A 21,163-nucleotide genomic window follows, 5' to 3' on the forward strand; every position below is an offset into this window, starting at 1 on the left:
GACAAAGTGGTGATGGGGAAGGTTTTCTCCGAGTACTTCGGTTTCCCCTGCCAATCTTCATTCTACCAATTGCTCCACAATCACCCTCGCCTATCATCTAGTGCTGGTACAGTAGGCCAGAAGTGGTCACAGTACAAGGGACTTAATCCCACCCCACTAGCAATAAAAAAAAGCCGAGCAAGAAATCAACAGAAGCAGGCGTCGAACTAAGGGGCCTTTAAGATGGCAGCGGTATGTTTCTTTCAATTGTCGGGCGCTATTCGAAATACACGGCTTCGGAGACTAAAATACTGCATTGTTGTTAATTTATACCTAAATTTTCAACCTCTTGACACCATGATTGCCGCCAACTTCTGCTTGTTTATTGCTTGGCGTACTTCTCGATGCTGAAGATGCAAGCGACATGTTCCTTCGAAACGTCGGATATTCTGGAAGCTACCAGAGGTTTTAACCCAGAAAACCGCACTATTCCCAGTCAGCGCTGTGAAAACCTTAAATGCAAAGGGGTAGGGTCGCAGTCCAAATGTTATCAATGGCTAACAGGACTAATCTTCGCGTATGTTAGCGTCAAGCAACAACAAAGAAGAAGGGATTTAATGCAACAGGTATGATTTGATTGAATCGCATTTAGAGTTTCATATTCTGTTGTACTCGGTAATCACTCTGTGGCCTTTAACTGTCCAGAAGAAAGTCTGAAATTTCAGACATATACAGCGCTCCTGAAATGGATAAGCATTGTTCCCTGGCATATACATATGTATGTGGACTGTTCATTCAGTTTCGCGACCGGGCAAGTTGGCCCAAGCGGGAACGCCTATGCCTTGTATTCGGGAGGCGTCCGGTTCGAGTTTTGGTCGGGTCACCGTCTATATCAAGTCAGGAATTTCTTTGTTTTCTCAGTGTCTCAAGGAGAATTCTGGAAGAGACTACAACATCTTTCTTCCACACTCTTTCGCAATCTTTACACCATTCCTTGCTATATAATCTTAAAATAAATTAAGAAATATGAAAGATTATTTTGTACTATAGATAAAACGCTTGTAATTACCAACAGGCCTTGAGCATAAGGCTCATATTACAAGTTTTTCCATGTTGTTTCGTTATTCTAAAGAAAGAGCAGAAATTGAGATTGTTTCTGAATTAATTTTGACGACTGTGCGTGAAGCTATGATCGACGAATGGGGAACTTTTGGGAAGGATTCTCAGATTCCAGTAATAACATTTACAAACTTCAGGTTGTACCAAAAAGAATAACGGGATTTCAGGCTCATGTAGCTTAGGAATGGAAACGTATACGAGGGTGTTTTTTGCAATATTCTTTTCCTCAATATAAATACTTTTTTTACACACTAATGGAAAATGTGTTAGATGAGGAACACTTCACGGAGAGCGCCATCTGCAGCTCTCCATACTTCCCTCATACATTGTCCACCTCTTTCTAGACCCGCTGTAACATTCACTTTGTAATATTTGCTTCTGCTGAGGTGATCCGTGCTTTGAGTTCTCCCAGCTTATTCACTTTGGCTGTACACGTGGTCCTTCACATAGCCCCAAAGAGAATAGTCCAAAGGCGTGGGATCAGGAGTACGAGGGGGCCACGCAACTGGTCGTCATCTTCCTATCCATCAACCTGGGAATTTCACTCTCAAACAGTGGCGGACAATGTGAGCAAAATGAGCAGTTGAACAATAATATTGTTGTTTTGAAGAATTCCGTCTTCTGCGATGTGGCGCCGTGTAGATATTATGTCAACCGACGTTTCAGAGGAACGTATCATCTCCATCTTCAGGGTATAAAAATCCGCGAGCGATGAACCAGCGTGAGCAGGGGGCTGCTGCTTGACGATGGGACACTCCTGACACTCAATGTTTCTGGGATCGAATTTTATGAAGCCAAGNATTTATTCCAGCTTCTACTTTATATTTTAAAACTAAGTTGTTTCGCTACTAGTGAAGATAAACTTTTCAAGATTCCTTTCCCTGGCGCAACCAGTGCGTGAGAAATGAAATCTGTAAAGGACCTATCGGATTTTATGGCACTTGAAGTAGCCTATATCGTGTCAGTTTGGATCATTGCGTCCAGTTGAACGCAAGTGGCGTGTGGCTTTTCTTGCTGAGCAGAACAACCTCCTTTGTTTGGTACTATCAAGGTAACGCCAGTTTAACAATGAAGTAGCAAGCAGCGATCAGCTCACTAGACAAGCTATCAACGCTACTACTGATTCTTTTAAACTGTTTTTGGATTTCTAGAAACTTGGCTGGGTACCAATGGTGCGGTACAGAGGTTCTGAAACACTGAATTAAATAACAACTTCTCAAAGAAGATCATATGACTAAGTCAGCGAGTCTGTCAGCCAATTCCTTGCATTCGAAGCTCAATTACTTATTGATTTATGGAGGTTGAAATTATATGACTTCCGGTAAGAACACGCATTATCTAAATTTAATTTCACATTTCCTGCTGAAATATACGGTAACCTATTTGGCTGTATTAGTGAAAGTCCTGAAGCTCAAAGGCATGAACCTACTGCGAATCTCAAATTCATCTTCGATTACTGCAGGGGTGAGTAAACGAAACAAAAATTCAGTCCATTTCACCGAGATTTTCAAATAACCTCATTATTAATAACCCAGATACCTTACGTATAATATAAAAAAGTTATGTTCCCTTAATCGGTAGAAGTAGAGATAAGAGAAGTCTAGATTTTGACAGAAATTTCAGGATGTTAGTTGTTCAAAGTACGTATTTTAATTTCATGTAATTTACTGGAGACTATATCGAGAAAGCCCAATTGGATTCTGGTTCAGTACGTACCTTAACACATGGAGAACACAATGTTCGCTACGTGTCCTCATTATATGTAAGAATACTATTATGACAACTAAAATATCCATAAAATATATTCGAGTAGAGTAAATAACTTAGTTATTTGCGATTCTTCTATCTACAGAGATTTTCTCGCAAGACTCTACTCTCCGCAGCCGTCTCAAAACAGTCCCGTGTGGCCCCAAGAAATAATGTATTGTTCACTCGTGAACTGTTGCCTTTCTGGACATTTCATGAATATTTACATACATATTTGAAATTCACCTTGGTTGTTTCCACAGGAATTGTGTTGCTTTTAAAAGGTAAAAATGTATAAGCTGTCTATGTAAAGGCTGGAACACACACAGCGACATCAGTCGTACGGAAAAATTTCGTACGATTATTTTCTCCCTACGACTTCCTTTTCACACTAGAGCGACCAAATATATTTCTTTGCTCTCCGACTGCCGTACGGTAGATGTCGCATGTCGTCACGTATGAAAGCTAGGACTACACTTTACATTCTACTACTTGATGCGACATGAACCGTACGGACGTCGTACGACCGATGTCGCTGTGTGTGTTGCAGCCCTAAGAGGCATTGAAGAGCCACAGGGGTGCGAAGAGTCGAAGCTTCCACTTTTTCCAGACAGTCGGCTCGTAGATGGCGGTGCGGTTGTCAGCCTTGGGCACCGGCCGCCCTTTACCCCTCAGGAAATTCTTGGTACTCATTTCTGTTAGAGGCTGAGTCGACCCCATGGCCATAGTTCGACTGGAAAGTTAAGGTCAATTGAAAAATCCAATGATATCATCGGTATTCGATCTCACGACCTTCCGGATTTTACCATAGTGCCCCAACCAACTGCGCTACCGCGGCCCCATTGCTTTCATCATTTTATATAGCATATGCAGTGAGGTCAGTATTAGTCATGTTTCGTTTTCGAAGAACGTATATGCCTGCTAATTAATTCTTAAACGAAAGAACGCTCATTTTTGTACAAGAGCGAATCTACAGACACGTAAAAATAGATGCATATATCCTGTAGTGTATGTCGCACAAGTCTCAGAAGATGTTATATGATAAAAACAAACTGACTTGTACTTTGTTGAATGTTTGCAAGCGTACCCTCTACTTCTCCTTCCTCCCCTGCGTCAGTTTCTGGGCTTTTTACTGGCCCGTTATGCAGTGGACAGTTTTCCTTTAGATAATGTTTAATGTCCATAAATTCCCTGTCATGGCACAACATTTACAGATTCCAGTACAATTTAGCGAATAATTTCACATAATAAGTTGTCCTAAATATAATGTACATGAAACCGCACAGGCTCTATGATACATTATCGTTTGCATTTCATAGCTATCGCTACCCAAACGTAGATGTACAAATTCGTCCAACTGATAAGTGCTGCATTTTCAGTACGTAACAGCTGTTATATTTTGATGTACACACGGACACTCACACTTCTGACACGTCATTTCGAAATTATCATCAGCTTTGTTTATTTTCATGATACCGAAGGAACAACAACCGAATATTTAATGGCTCCTTTCAGTATGAAAATAAAGGGCACATTGTAAAACTGACTGTATATCATATGTTGCCTGCCTCCCCTATTATGGCCACTACGATAAGTAGTATAGTCATAGCGACTCAAAGCCTCTATGACCAAACCCCTCGTTTCGATTCGATCCCAAATCACTAAATCTATCTGGGCTTCTCATAATCTCCATCTGTGCGACACGTCCTGCCCAACCACCACCCCGGCCTGCCAAGGGACAGTCTTCAGAGAGAATTTCCCACTGAAATTCTGTATATCATGTACTTCTTGTCTTTCCATCCACGATTTTTAAGTCTATTATTTTACAAAATTTTCACTATCTTCACCTAATATAATTAGAATGATCAAGAAAGAGAAGGGAAGGGCATGTAGCACGAATTGGATAGGAGACGAATGTATACTGGTGGAAAACCAGAAGGAAATAGACCACTATAAGAACCTTAGACGAATGTGGTAGAATAACATTAAAATACTAGACCTTCGAGAAGTAGGATAGGCTGGTATGGATTGGATTCATCTGGCTTAGGATGGAGACCAGTGGCGAGCTATTGTTAACGGGACAATAAACTTTCATGTTCCATCATATGTAAGGAAATTTTGATTAGCTGGGTGACTTTGTGCGTCTCGAGAAGGACTCAGCTCCATGCTCCTAGTTATTGCAGTCATTGTTGAGAATATAGTGTGACATGACGCCTGAGAGCCAGAATAGTGGAGCCAGAGCGGAAAATCATTCATAGCCAAAGGCTACTCAAACACACAAGTTCCGGCAGCAACGAACACACGCAGAAGTCCATTGATAGGCAACGGTTCGGTAAACATTTTTCCGTAACAGCAGACATGCAAAGGACATTCTTCATGGTTACCGATAGACTGATCCGTGCAGAAAAGGACGATTCAGTCGCAAGGAAGTCGCAGTAGAAGGAGTGACCAATTCGTAAATCAGAACCAAGTCAGTCATAGTAAAAGAGAAAAGCTATCCCTGTACCAGGCCATGAAGGCCCATACGGTTGTGAGACGCTGAGGGTCCCACATTATCTAGACAATCGGCTCAAAGATGGCGGTAAGGTTGTCAGCCTTACGAGCCGGCCGCGCTTTACTCCCCAGGAAAATTATTTAATTAATTCCTGGTACTCATTTCTGTTAGAGGCTGAGTAAGCCTAGTGCGGCTGGAACGATTCAACTGAAAAAAAATCCATTGACCTCATCGGGACTTCAACCCGCGACCTTCCGGCTTGTAGCATAGCCAGTCACAGTACAAGAGAAAACACTCGTAGTTCAGTAAGGAATGGAGCCAGACTTAGTCATTGATTGTGAGCTGTTATAATTTGTTTTAATTGTAAAAGACGTGCCAGTGAATCCAATCATCCAATCTAGAACCCGCTATTATTAGTCACGAAAACCCCCTATACGTGACAATAGCTGGGACCATAGGACGGTTCATTAATACGTGTATGAAACAGTTAGTTCTTGGCCTTTTTCAGGTTCTTATTCCTACACGCAGTCGGTAGGACTCGTTGGACGGTGAATAAGCCCGTCGCAAGGCCGCTACCTACACACAGAACAACATAAACATAGAATAAACGCACACAGACATTCATGCTTTGAACGGGATTCGAACATACAATCCCAGTCTTCGATCGAGTGAAGATAGTTCATTCCTTAGGCCGTGCGGCCCCGCGATCGGCTAGGTTTCTCACTACCTATACAACACCTATGCTTTCTGTTTGGTTCCTAAACTAAATGACTCTCCTTCACTTTAATGCAAAAGTGAATCAACAAACACAACAATAATCGCACAAATATACATTGTGCTGTATGTCCTGCCTTTTGTCACAGATGGCAGTGCGGCCAGGAGCTGTTTTTGGATGAAAACTAATCTAGAAGCCAAATTTAATCGTATCTTGTTATTAGCTGCGTCGAAGTAACAATTGTACATGAGATTTTTGTTTTACACTTACGTCTCTCCTTTTCAGCTTTACTGATTGGACTTCCTAGCCTATTCCAATTCGGAATTAACTTCTGAAATTATGATTCTTGTAGAGAACTAAGTGTGGGACCCCCTTCTACCGACACAAGACAGCACACACACGGAATAGACGCGGACATTCGAACCTACGACCCCAAGTGTGCTCGGCTTATATTTATGTTTAAGCACTACGGTTTTCTTTGGGTAGCTTTATGTTTACATGACAAGGTTACAGGTATGCAGGCAACAAGAAGGCATACGAAATCATGAAAATGCTTATGTTCGCACAGCGAGTAACATGACACTGTTAACAATCTGCGCCGTTTAATTTTGTATAACTTACCCTTCTGCTAATCTATACATTTGTAATTATCGCAGCTGCGTGTGGTATGTTCGCTCCATGTTACTGTTAACGGCAGTCTAATAGTGGAATCTGCGAATATATGGATATTAACTGCAATAATAACACTCCCTTCATATTGTATGGCGTCAATTGCATAACGAAATATATTCAACCAGCCTTTATCATGACCAAGAAATGAATGTAATAATTTACATTTAAATAGAAGCGTTTCAATCCTCAGTGGATCAACCTCAGTAGCTGCCCGTGACTGTGATAATCGTTTTGGTAGTTCAAATTGACAATGATGAAACCATTCTGTTCTCCAATTTGCAAACAAGGTTTTAATCGATGTGCCGCTCTGAGTGATGTTAGTTTAGTGCAATGGTTGAAATACTACAAAAAGTGAACAATAACGTGGTTTAATCGAAAACATTTCTTACATTCACAGAAAGACCGTGATGCTGATGCACTAAGTGTCGAAACTCATGCCCCACTCAGGGCATGCATGTACAGTGTTTGTCTGTGTTTGTGTACATGTAGAGGCCTTGCTACGAGCTGATCACCCGCCCAAGGAGTCCTACCGAAGGTCTAAAATCTAGCAAACCGAAGTGAAACGTAGAGTTTCATGGAAGTAGGCCAAGACCCAAATTGGGGCTGTAGCGCGCGCAAAAGGGATATTGGGTTTTTGGAATTCGTCCATCGTCCGGTATTCTAAATAACAGAAAACGCAACGTTTAGGAAAATGGATCTGTTTCCATCCTCATGTGAGGGATCTGCTGGAGCCCTTAGAAAGGACTACATTGATTGAGATTAACTCTTTCTCAGGGACCCAACAGAGTGTCACCACCCTCACCTAACAAACAAACTCGGTGGTCTGTATTCCGCAAGCGAACTATACCGACCGAGCAACCGCCGCTTGTCGGCGAAATTAGTGCAAAATTTTGCGGATAGAGGATATCGCGTGGTCAGCGCAACGAATNGGTGTCACATGGTCAGCGCAACGAATCCCCACGGCCATTAATTTCAGTTTTCTAGACCGGAGCCGCTATGAAATAGTTCCTCAGTTATCCTCAAGAGGCTGAGTGGACCCCGTTCCAGACCCACTACTTCTCATAAAACCTGGAAACGCCGGGAATCGAACCCGGACCTTTGGATCTGTAGCCAGGAACTCTGACCACTACTCCAAAGAGGCGGCGCCCATCTCTCTTATATTCGGGAAGTATTTCATTAGAATTTCGGCCTGGGCGTTGATTTTCCTGACTGAAAGTTTTCGTGGTTTTCCTTAAACCCTCCAGACAAAATCTCAGATTAGGTCATGATTCTTCCATGTTATTTCCAACTCATTATTCACTATCACTGTGAAGTCTAAGAAACCGACAACATCGTAAAATAGACAGCAAATAAATAATTTAAATACCGAATAATACTCAAGGATAATCATAACCTTGATATATCCGTGAGAATTTCAAATCGTTTCCCGCTGAGAACACGTCATTGAAGTTTACAGTTGATAGCATCCTCGTCATATTTACAGAGACACAAAGTGCTTACGTAATTTCAGGTGTCAAGAGAAGTGAATGAATTTGTGTCTTCAGAACTTATTAACACATTAGCACACAATTTAGCCGATAAATCTGAGGGCTGTAGAGAGACCAACATCCTCCTCGCCTGTCTGAGCTTTCTAACGAATCAACACTTCTTCTCCAATAAAGGTCTCATGAAGAATAATGCTCCCGTTTATAGGAGAGAGAGCTTACGAGAAACGAACTGTTTTTATCCAACAAAACGCTTTCCCCAATTGGAAGTAGTTACCTGATAATTGGAAACTGGTAGACGTATCACCACTCAACAGAAACTCGCGCAAATGAAGTGGGATTGGGTCTTCGGTCGATGCAAATATATTGTAGCACTTCTGAACAATAAGCACAAGCAGAATGGAATAGTTGTGTTAATTGGAGCACATCTACATTAACCCGCATGGCACGAGGTAGCGTTGTTGAGGCACTATGCTACAAGCCGGAAGATCGCGGGTTCGAATCCTGAGGAGGCGGATTTTTTTTAGGTGACTTAATCCTTCCAGCCGAACTATGGCCCTGGGGTTGACTCAGCCTCTAACAGAAATGATTGCCGGAGATCTTTCTGGAGGGTAAAGGGCGGCCGGTGCGTAAGGCTGAGAACCTTACCGCCATCTGTGAGCCGATTGTCTAGAGAAAATGTGGGAGCCTCGACGTCTCACAACCCTATGGGCCTCCACGGCCTGATAGAGGGATAGCTTCACCTTATTATTTAATGACACGGTTTCAACTGTATATGTCTAATTTAATGTGAGAATGATGATAAATGGTGAATATTTAAGAAAATTAAAAAGGAAGCCGTAACTTATTTCAAGATATCCCGCATTTTCCTGCAGAAATTAAGGAAATATATGTAAATGTCGCAAAGAAGCCTGTAACCTGGTTGAGGCAAGAACCGTCTTCATTGGAGGGAATCAGTGCATATAATTTAATTCTCAGAATGTAGTTTTCAAATTAATGTTTCATTTCTCAATCATTAAGTTATCGTTTTGAAGGGACGCACACAAATTGCAATGCGTGTATATGGAGGTCGTACCCGAACTTGTAATAAACAAACCGTCTCTGAACAGATTTGACTTGCTTAAAATCTGCACTTCCAACTTTCGAGGATTCTGAATGCTGGGCTTTCCTGTGTGGGTCACCAGCCCCGAGTTTCGATGGGATTAGTAAAGAAGTAGCCGTGAGGTATTTCAGAGTACCACCCCGGTATTTACATGGGGAGACTGGTGAAAACCTAGCAAATCATCATTCTTGTCATCAGGTAACATGGCTCAGATTTCAGCTGAGATTTTATGAAACGGAGTTGAAGTTAGACCTGGTGCTGCCAAGCTGATCCTAGCCAATAGATATCATTAACCGTTCGGTGACCTAAGTTCCTGAAGTGTTGGCGTCTCAAGAACGATCATATCCACGGAGTTCGCTAGTTAGTTATACCCGTAATGGCGCTGGAATAGCTCCGTCGGTATAGCTGCGGGCTAAAAGACCGGGATTAAGTTTCCCGTATTGACAAGAAATTCCCTCTACCCCACAGTCTCCAGTCCTTATCCGGTGGGAACAGGGCAAAGCAAGCGAAGCATGAATCTGGATACTCACCTGCATTTAGTGCCGAAGTCAGGATGGTGGACCTATACCTCCACTCCCTCATACGTCTTCATGACCTTGTGCTTAATTAATTTATCACAGCGACACTTGTTTGATATGCATGTATTTTTTCAATTCGCATAGCGGAGGGTGAAGTCCAGCTGGGTCTACTCAGCACGTCGCCCACTGTACATGCCCCAGGTGATGATGATGGAGAATTTGGTGGAATGAAAATTGGTAGGGGAAACCGAAGTACTCGGGCGAAAACCTGCCCCAGCGCCACTTTGTCAACCACAAATCCCATTTGACCAGACCCGGGATCGAACCCGGGCCGCCTCGGTGGGAGGCAAGCGACTAGCCCCTTGAGCTATAGCGCGGCCTCATCTGCATGTAAACTGAGAACAGATACAAACCAGAACTGAATTTCCAGTAAAGCGTTTCGCGTAAATTTACGATAAAAATGTAATTGAAATATATTCAGCTCTCTCCCCCCCCCCGGAGCTCTCAGTACCGAGACTACTCAGCACAGAATGGTTGAATAATAGCTCAGTTGTTGAAGTTGAAATGAGCTGGAAAGAAACGACCCACAGGGACTGGGGAAATCCGCAAAAAAACCTGAGTCACGAGAATCGAACCTACCACCTTGCGGTTACGAGTCTAGAGCGCTACCGCTACACCACATTGCGCAGTATTTCTGAGATGAAACATGTGGACTAACACCACTAGCCTCATGCTCGTCATCAAATAACGCAGTTACAGCCCATGCAACTTTGCTGGGAGTACGTGGATGCAAGAGTATTCATCGGAAGCACTGCGGAATTGTTCTGTGACTGCGATATAGGCCAGACGTGAGCCATAAATGGAGGCATTTGCGGACTGAAGCGTCATTTCCTCAAGACCTGATTAAGCTCACTTATATCATGTAGCTTTCTAATGTTCCCATCTTTACTAATGACTGCATTGTTGTAAACAAGTGACAATCCCACAGCCCTCATAAACGTATCTCAGATGTGAAAGACCAATGCAGCAAACTGTTAACAGCGTGCAGTGGAGAATGATAGGAGAGGATACTGTGGTAATACGAAACTTCATCTCTGGCAAACTGTTACCAAGTTAGCTTTGGGTCTCAAACCGTCCTTGGGATTCTGATATAGGTTTTAGTTCGCGAAGTTTCTGTTAGAGCTTTATTTGAAGCGAAACTTGAAATAGCCACGTCTCTCTCTATAGGTGAAGTTTCACTAGAATTTTTTGTTTCCTTCGATTTATGCAGAACTTTATTTCCCAGAACTTTTCTCATTTAGTGAAACCTGTTTGCGTTGATCACCTCTGGTTGTAGTTAAACATGGCCGTCTTAAACAGGTGGCCAACTTACAGGAAACAGTGTTAAATTTCCCCCTTTTTGTACCTACATTGACCACTTGTTTAATGTTGTATTGTGTTTTTGTGGCTACATATTTAAGCTTTTTGGAGAGCTCTGGCTACTGGGCAGACTGCATACGTAATACGAAATTGCGTGACAGGTTTGTGTAGCAGTGAAGTTCCAGAGCTGTAACTGAGGAGGCGCTCAGTTAGAATATCGAGTGGGACACCAGTTATCCTGACTGAGGTTTTCGTGGCATTTGGCTTCTTCCTGTGGGACCTGAGCGTCCCGGCTGAGAATAGAACAGAACACCCCCCGAATACAAATCAAGAGAGAGAAATATTTGTAACAATGGTATATTAATTGGGCATTATTCATCATCCCGTTCTCTTATTTAAAACAACGTTTCGGAGACTGAACTCTGCCTCCATTCTCAGGAAAAAAGCATATTCAGTTGGGCCATATCGACAGATCTAGTCCCTAACCCCGGACACCAGAACTAACACAAGGCAGGTTATGTGAATGACGTTCAGAAAGTTAGTAATGACACAAGTCTAGAGTGTTACCGTTACGACAGGCTTCTTGTTGGTAGTTTTCGTTTCCCTTTCCTAAATTAAGGAGATTATGGAGGAAATGGGGCCGCCTCTATGGTCTAGTGGTCAGAGTTCCAGCCTACAGATCCAGAGACCCCGGAATCTATTCCCGGAGCTACCAGATTTTCTGAGAATTAATGGGTCTGGAACGGGGTCCAATCAGCTTCGTGAGGATAATAGAGGAGTTACTTGAATGGAAAGTAGCAGCTCCGGTCTAGAAACCCGAGATTAAAGGCCGTGGGAATCCGTTGCGCCGACCACATGACACCCTCTATCCGCAAAAATTGGCACTAACTTCGCCGACAAGCGGCGGTCGCTCGCTCGGTGTAGTTCGCTTGCGGGCTAAAAGTCACGGAGTTTAGTTTAGTTTTATGGAGGAAATGTATTTTGCAACGTGAAAGTCATAAATATAAACCGACTCGATATTAATCCCCCGAGAAGATTTGGATTTCTGTGTCAGCTGAATGGATACTAACCAATTAGTCGCCGACTTCCCACAAATCCCATTTGAACCCGGGCCGCCGCGGTGGGAAGCCAGCGACTAGTCGCTGGCTTCCTACCCGGGTTCGATCCCGGGTCTGGTCAAGTAAAGTGGGATTTGTGGTGGACAAAGTGGCGCTGGGCAGGTTTTCTCCGAGTACTTCGGTTTCTCCTGTCACTCTTCATTCCACCAATTGCTCCATAATCATCCTCACCTATCATCCGGGGCTGGTACAATAGGCCAGAAGTGGCCGCAGTACAAGGGACTTAGTCCCACCCTACTAGCAATACTGTTGTCATACCTTTAACGGGCAACCTTCAGGAAGGAAAGTTCAATGAACTTAATTAGTTTGCAGGTATGGTGATTTTGGCTCCCGGGGTGTTTAAAAATAAAATGTAGCAACTTTTAGACGATTGTGTAAATATACACACCAGTATCTGATAATGAGGCGTCCTTGAAGATGTTGTGAACAAAGTTTTTTTTTTCCCCTTGGCACTACAGCCCCAGTGTGCCTAGGCCTACCTCCATGAACTTCTCCGTTCACTTCGGTTTTTCTAGATCTTACACATTCGGTAGGACTCCTTGGGCGGTTGATCAGCTCGTCGCAAGGCCTCTACACAGAAACACAGAAAAACGGACACACAGAAACTAAACGTCTATGCCCTGAGTGGGATACGAACTCACGATCCCGGTTTCCAAGCGAGCGAAGACAGTACATGCCTTAGACCGCTCGGCTACCGTGACCGGCGAACAAAGTTTAGGTATTAATTATTATTATTTATTTTAGCACCCTGTTACATTGATGTATCACCCACGCATTCAATGTCCGTTTTTAATGTTACTTAAAACTGCTCATAAGTTGTCCTTGTGCTTAACTAATTAAGCACTACGTCATGATGGCGTATGAAGGAGTGGATGTATAAATCCACATTTCCTTGACCTCGGCACTAGATGTAGGGGAGTGGTCAGTTTCACTCCCCGGCCGCTCTACCCTAGGGGGAAAAGTCCCCGGCACCCACTGGATAGGACGCTGGGTGGGCCCCAGAACTGGTCTGGTCGACATGGAAAAGAGAAAATTCTTGAGCATACCAAGACTCGAACTCCGACCTTCGTTCGTCCAGTCCATAGCCAGTCGTTATACTGACTACGCTGTCCCGGCTCACACTTTCTCTTTTAATTTAAAATAACATTGAAAACACATCAGTTACTACATGTTTCGACCTTACTTGGTTTTTTAAACTGAAGCACTGCATTAAGTCTTAGGTCAATATTGTGGAGTGTAGATCCATTGCTAGGTAACTGCGCGATAAAAACTTTCCAGCAAATACGCAACAGTGCGAACTGTGTTCTCTGTGGGTCATGCTACAACTTGTTGTTAGGTTACACAATAATTTTGACAATGTAGGAGGGTGTTTCCGCCGGTCACGGTAGCCGAGCGGTCTAAGGCGTGTACTATCTTCGCTCGCTTGGAAACCGGGATCGTGTGTTCGAATCCCACTCAGGGCATGGATGTTTAGTTTGTGTGTGAGCGTTTTTCTGTGTTTGTGTACAGGTAGAGGCCTTGCGACGAACTGATCACCCGCCCAAGGAGTCCTACCGAATGTCTAAGATCAAGAAAAACCGAAATGGACGGAGAAGTTCATGGAGGTAGGCGTAGGCCCACTGGGGCTGTAGTGCCAAAGGGGAGGGGGGAGGGTGTTTCCAAGTGATTCGTGCCGCAGCTGTATAACGAGAATAACTGGGAGTAGTTGAGAGTACAAGGAAAGAAGAGTCCAACAGAATACGAGGATGAGAATGAAGCGTGTCCTTAGCGATAGCGCTATGACTGAGTGTGATTAAGAGAACTTTAAACGAAGTTGTTAATAAATCCAGAGCCCGAAACCATTTGTAACGCTACATCCGCATATTCCCATGCTATTAATTATCGTTGTTCACACTAAAATACCTTCTTTTTTTTCCTTGGCACTACAGCCCTAGTGGGCCTAGGCCTACCTCCATGAACTCCGTTCACTTCGGTTTTTCTACATCTTACACATACGAGTACGGCACGACTCCTTGGGCGACTGATCAGCTCGTCGCAAGGCCTCTACCTGTAGACAAACACAGAAAAACGCACATAAACATCCATGCCCTGATTGGGATTCGAACCCACGATCCCAGCTTCCGAGCGAGCGAAGACAGTGCATGCCTTAGACCGTTCGGCTACCGTGACCGGCCTAAAATACCTTTATCACAGGCAATTATAACGAGTTTTGACCTGTTTTTTTTTCACTGACTTTTGTAGGCGGGTCTAGTTTCCTGTACTCGAGCTAAATTAATCTACTCGCAAATATCAGAACTCCAGACTCCTTGGCCCTGCCAGAATCAAGAAATTTCCATGTAAACACCATATTGCACCTCCCAGATAATGAATACGGTATTACAGATCATGATAATGTTCCAGTAATATCGAAATATAATATTTTTTAATTTAAAATTATCGATAATTGTAAATAAAGTTCACGGTTATTTATAATCATCCAAAAAAAAAACATCTAGGATTAATCAGCGTCAGTTTTGTCTATGCAGAAAGCAATGATGAGTATTTTGAACACTTTCTCTGAATTCTTCTGGAGAAAGTAAATAAAGTAAATGCATATACCAATGAAAACAATTATACACTTGTTGCATTTGAGGTTTCCACAGAGCTGACTATGAAGATTGGTACTCATTAATTATACACTTCCTCCATGATGAAAAGTCCATGAATGTCAGTTGCAAACTTCTTCGAGTTAATTATTCCAATCTAAATTGAATCACACTTAATCTATTCAAACGATAAGTTTCCCATCTATTTCTCAGTAAACAACATGGCGCCCTTCCAACCAGACTGGCAGAGTTCACTTTACTTTCGCTTAAAACTTCGTTCGGCCAGAATTTGTGACTGTTTTCATCCTTGTTCCACAGCTATGCCTCTTTCTTTGTCAGTAATAAAGTCCTCACACGGCACTCAGTGAAAAGGGTAAAGTTGTCCCTGTGCTTAATTAATTAAGCACTACGTCATGATGGCGTATAAGGGAGTGGATGTATGCACCCACGCTTTCTTGGCCTCGGCACTAGTTGGAGGTGAGTGGTCAGCTTCACGCCCCTACCGCTTTACCCCCGGGGAAAGAACTCCCAGTACCCATTGGATAGGAGGCTGGGTGGGCTTCAGAGACGGTATGAACTACATGGAGAAGTGAATGTTCTTGCCCCACCGAGACTCTAACTCCGACTCCTCGGTCGTCCAGCTCGTAGCCAATCGCTATACCGACCGAGCTATCCCGGCTTTCACCGGACAATCAGTAGGTGGTACAAATTAAAAAGCTATAATTTTTTCAAATCTTCATGCTCATCTCCAGTAAAATTTCAAAATAATTTTTACTGTAGCATCCCGTTGCATTTATGACAGAATGTCGGTTAGTTTTTTACACTCTGATGTGCAACACCATGTTCTGTAAAAATTATTGAAAGTTATTCACTTTAAATTTTTTTTATTGGTAGTGGGGTGGGACTAAGCCCCTTGTACTGCGGCCACTTCTGGCCTATTGTACCAGCCCCAGATGATAAGTGAGGGTGATTGTGGAGCAATTGGTGGAATGAAGATTGGCAAGGGAAACCGAAGTACTCTGAGAAAACCTAGCCCAGCGCCACTTTGTCCACCACAAATCCCACTTGACCAAACTAGGGATCGAACCCGGGCCGCCGCAATGGGAAGCCAGTGACTAACCGCTTGAGCTATGGCGCGACCACTTTAAAAGTTTATCACTACATCAAAATAATTATTCCGATAAATTCTTCTGTGGTTGTGTCTTAACAGAAACATTTAACTTCAAGCAGAAACCTCGATAGCAATAATAGTACTCCGTCTTATGAGTGCTATACTCGTAAGCTTACGTTGCTTCGCTATGCACTCCCAAGAACTCAGGTTACTATAATCGAGCTGTAGAGAAGAAAAGCGGAAGAGTTAATTGAAAAGTATCAAGATGAAAAGATCGTTGCCTAGTTGATGTTTTTTTTTCTTTGGCGCTGCACCCCATTTCTGGCCTTGGCCTACCTCCATGAAACTCTCCGTTTTACTTAGGTTTACTAGATCTTAGACATTCGGTAGGACTCTTTGGGAGGGTGATCAGCTCGTCGCAAGGCCTCTACCTCTACATAAACACAGAAAAACGCACACACATACATAACACCAAACATCCATGCCATGAGAAAAATTCGAACCCACGATCCCGGCTTCCGAGTGAGCGAAGACCGTGCATGCCTTAGACCGCTCGGCTAACGTGACCGGCATTTTGTGGTATTATTCGATGATTATTCTTGAATTAAAAAATAGAAAATAATACACAATAGCAGAGCTGGTCCTTGTCTGTTGTTAAAACCAACCCTATATACCGTATTTACGCATGTATAGGCCGCGTGCGTGTATAGGCCGCAGCACAATTTTCAGACAGAAATTATAGAAAAAATAATTTTCTTGGAATATTATTTCAGGAGTAGAAATTATTCCGAAATTTGGCAACGTTAATTTTTTTTTAAATGAAGTGTGAGTTCGAATATTTCGAATATAAGCCGCACCCCAGTTTTCCTCTTGAATTTTTGGCAAAAAATGTGCGGCCTGTACATGCGTAAATACGGTACTTCCTGCATAAGACATCTACGAAGGTGTGTCACAACGCGGGTAGCAAACCGTGAGGAAGGAATGACCTGTGTGCTCGACATGCTCGGTAAGGTGATTTTCATTCCTACCGTCTGTTGCAAGTAGAATCCACTAACTTTCTAATCGTCACTATCTGATGTTGAAGCAACCAGAGAGATATTGTAGACACAGAGAACATGCCACTTGCGTCACAGTTCATGTAAATGCGCTCGGTTCGCGGTGTCTCGTTGAACATATGGCCGCCGTAATGGTGTTCCGTATTGGCAGTGAAATAAAATAGTTTACCGTCACTCGTTAGTGTCTAGACAATCAGAGTTAAAGTCACTTTACAACTGGCGGTTTACGGGCAATCATTTCGTCCTGGCGCCAAGCCCCTCGAGCTCACGACCATATATGTGTGTGTGTATTCTTTTTTGCAACTGAATCATTGCAGTCACCTTCCATACGTAACATACTTTCTGAAGAGAGGATGAGTTTGTCTCTTATGAATACGCTTGGCTTTTCTTTAAGTGTATGTATCGCACATATGGCATGTTATAGAAAATTCTTCCTTGTTCACTATATAAAAGTTTTCTGTCAATATAGGCTTTGCAAAATAGATCATGTCTAGCTTATTTATCTTACGCTACAACGGAAGCTTAGTCACTTGAACGGTCGTAAGCATGACCGCCGCCAAGTTTAAGCCTCTTATTTTTCTACGTCTGGTTTCGAATTGTTCTATACCGCTAAAATGTTCATTCTCTTGGTTGTGTATGACTTTTGTTGCTGCCTGCACAATTTTGTTATTTAATCGTATTTATACGGAAGGTTTGAAGCCTTATGCAAATCACGGAACGGTGTGCACCTTGGAAAATTTCCAATGATGCGCAGAAGCTTGTTTGTAGGCGCTGCATTTTAACTTGCAGATGTCTACTGCTAATTCCCAGGCGTAAGTCATGACTTATCTGATTACTTATACCAATAAGGTTACGGGAACCTGTATGGAAGAAAAGACCAGAAATCTGGCCTGATAAGTGGATTCTCCAACATGGCAATGCCCCTATGCATGATGTGTTAGGATTTAGCAAGTTCCTGGCTAAGAAATCCATTACAAAAATGGACCATCCACCATATTCATCTGACTTAACCCCCTGCGATATTTGGCTCGTTCGAAAATTAAAAAAATATCCTGAAGGGACAAAAATTTGCTGACATGCCTGACATCCAACGCAACGTGACAGCGTTACTGCGAGGTATTCTGGTAAACGATTTTCAAGACTGTTTCGGACAGTGGCACCATCGTCTCACGAAGTGCATAGCTTCACAAGGAGGGTATTTCGAAGGCGACAGCAGCGGCTAGTGCATAAGGGAGCAATTTTTGCTTTCACAGGACCATTCCGGGAATTAAATCGTCGCACCTTGTATTTCATGGAGTCGAGTTTATTTGCTTGCAGAGGTAACTTTACCTTTCACCTTATGAAATGTCTCTTCATACTTGTAGCTGGATATAGATGGTCCAAAAGCTATGATGCTGACAGTTCCCTTTCTGAAGGAGTGGGGCCGGTGTCTAGAAAATACATTGTAAGATTCTGAGTATCTTTCAGCGTGGAAATATTCAGGCCTACTTAAACATAAGATAGAAGGCTTTCACGAGATAAATTTTCAATTTATATACTACGTTGCGGGACCGTGTAGTTCTGTAAGTCGCATGTAATTAAAACAGTGTATGTAAAAATCAGGAAACAATTTGTATAAGTAAAATTTTAAGTGTACTCCTAAGCATAAAACTTTGTATATATGTAAGATATTAATAATTTACGGTTTGTATAAGTTTGCAATAAAGATGTATGATGCCATGAGAACGTGTGGCGCGGAGGGAAGAACGTATAAGTTCTGCACTAAACGGGCCTGAATCAGCAGCTTCACTCTCTGCCCGTTGTAACCCAGAGGGTAGCACCTCAGTACCCTTCGGACAGGAGGCTCGGTGGGTTCCAGCCCCCTATGCGAGGGTTACCAAACTCGTAGTAACCGATTCAGACGCTGTTTCTGCCAGGAACCGAAACCCAATTCTCCAGCAAGTATCCAGTCTCTTTGCTGGTCCAATTATCCCATTTCCCATGTAATGCAAATTTCGTGTTCTTGTGTGAGTAGGTAATTTGCTTAAGATGATTGATTATTAGATTATTTGAGAGCCTTGACGTCTCACAACCCTATGGGTCTTCACGGCCTGTTACAGAGATTGTTTTACGTTTTTAGTACAGCGAAGCACATATCATGTACCGTGGAATGAGATTATGTAGTAAAGCGACGCAGAGATTATGTATCGTGGAAAGAGATGTGATCAATAAGCAATGAACACGTTACGTGTTTATGCCCTCCACGCCATAATATGACCAACAATTCTCTGTGGAACCGCAAGTAACCATCATGTAGCCTATTTGCTTTCTCTGTTCCGCAGGACTGTTTCTCCAGATGAAGCGTCGTCATACGTCGAGACGCAGGACGACTGCTGCGTCTTCGTCGAGGCGTCCGCCAAACGCAACATAAGGGTCGATGACCTTTTCTATGAACTCTTCGTAGTAGCCGGCCTTCCGTTGGAGATGGCGCCGAACCACCACAAGCGTCTGCACCCCAACTTTGGCAGCCCTTACACACTTCCCCCTCCAACACCAAGTCATCGCTCCAAGAAGTGCACGATCTCCATCAAGCGACGTCTCAGCGACGCTTGCGGCGTCGTCGCCCCAAATGTTAGACGCCCGAGTATTAGAACAGATCTCATGATCATGCGCACTAAAACTTCGTTAGGAAGTGGTATTGTTGGGGATGGTGGTGGTTCTGGGGGCTTGGGTGGTGGTCGTGTGTTTGGGAGCCTTAGGGGGTTGGTAAGGGGTAGGCGAAGAGGTCGAGCAGGGGCTAATCCTGGATTTGCGATCCCTGTAGATGGCGAATATAGATGTGTTATACAATAAGCGGCTCATAACCCTCTTTGTTTTTCACATACGAGTACATGCAGAAATCGTTCCAAGGCTGAAAGGAGTGCTGGTTGCATCGTACAGGTCGCGCATTAATTCTGAGAATACACTTTTCCCATTCTGCCGCACGGATTAGGTCCCCTGAGGCAATGAGCTCTGTATACATTTCAGTAAGCTATTCTGAACAGTGGTTGGGCCCCTCGAAAGGCGTCTACCATCGCAGACAACAGACCACAGAAACGCGAATTTAATCAGCCGATTCTGAGGGCTCTGATAACGGCGTGTAACAAAGCTGTGACTATTATTTCGCATAATCTTGAGGTGTTTGAAAAGGAAGTGTCTCAAACTGCACCTGTGGTCTTCTGAGTTGTAGCACCGTTTAGTTTGGAGAAAGTCCCACGTTCTGGAGGAACATACGGCTTCCACCTTCAGAGCGTGGGAGTCAGCTAAGAATGAAACTAGAACAAGCTGAAGGAGGGTGGACGAGATATCTTCCTCCGAAATGTCGTGGCTCTCTCCGAATTACATGGCGTCGCAGCCCAAACGAACGTTTTCTTCCCACAGTTATTACCATGAGAACCCGAATGCAACACGAATCCTATTCATGGGTTACAACGGAGGAAAACTTACCACTATTTTGGGCTCATAACTGGCGATTTGTTGCTTATGTCTGTGTTCATAGGGACAGTGGTTACAGCCTTTGGGCAGACACATACTGCTGTCTTTCCTTCTTGTCTTCCTTTCTTTCTCTGTTTTCCTTGTCGATCCTCTTTTAGTATTTTAACCCTAGAAGTGGCAGCTTTAATCCCTTCAGTGTCAAGCCGCCATTTTATATTGCTTTACTTCATGGGTAATTTCATATATATATATATATATATGATGCAAAAACTTCTAATGTAGAGAAAATATTCCCTTCAAATGTTTCTTTACTGTAATTCAGGTAAAATATCAAAAGATATCTTCATTCTGTTATATACAACTTATTTGGTAAAAGTAAAAATTCTCATCACCAACACTACTGCGTTCAATTAGCGCTGCATAGAGGTTTATATTTACTTAATCTGTTATATATTCGGTGTGACTAATTAAACGGGAGATCAGCCTATCTTAAGACTTCAAACTAGAGAAGACAGTGTAAAGAAACAAGGATACACATTCGCTGTCCCAGAGAAACTGGCAACATTTATCTGTGATCAACTCCTATTACTCTCAGTAGAAAGGCAGTGCCATTGGAGACTAGCCCCATTTTTTGTTTCCAAAGTCCCTTCCTT

The 21,163-nt window shown here is 43.1% G+C and overlaps 1 protein-coding gene across 1 annotated transcript in view; it reads left to right on the top strand.

Annotated features, from left to right (window-relative positions):
- Positions 1-20,735, top strand: part of LOC111866415 (GTP-binding protein Rhes) — a 170,158-nt gene extending 149,423 nt beyond the window's left edge. The window contains exon 6 of the mRNA XM_023855339.2: positions 19,379-20,735. Coding sequence (XP_023711107.1) covers positions 19,379-19,889 — 511 coding nt within the window. The 3' untranslated portion in view covers positions 19,890-20,735. The remainder of the gene's footprint in view (positions 1-19,378) is intronic.
- The last annotated feature ends 428 nt before the right edge of the window (positions 20,736-21,163 follow it).

The sequence above is a fragment of the Cryptotermes secundus genome, unplaced genomic scaffold (genome assembly GCF_002891405.2).
Source record: "Cryptotermes secundus unplaced genomic scaffold, Csec_1.0 scaffold130, whole genome shotgun sequence".
In the NCBI taxonomy this organism is placed as follows: domain Eukaryota; kingdom Metazoa; phylum Arthropoda; class Insecta; order Blattodea; family Kalotermitidae; genus Cryptotermes; species Cryptotermes secundus.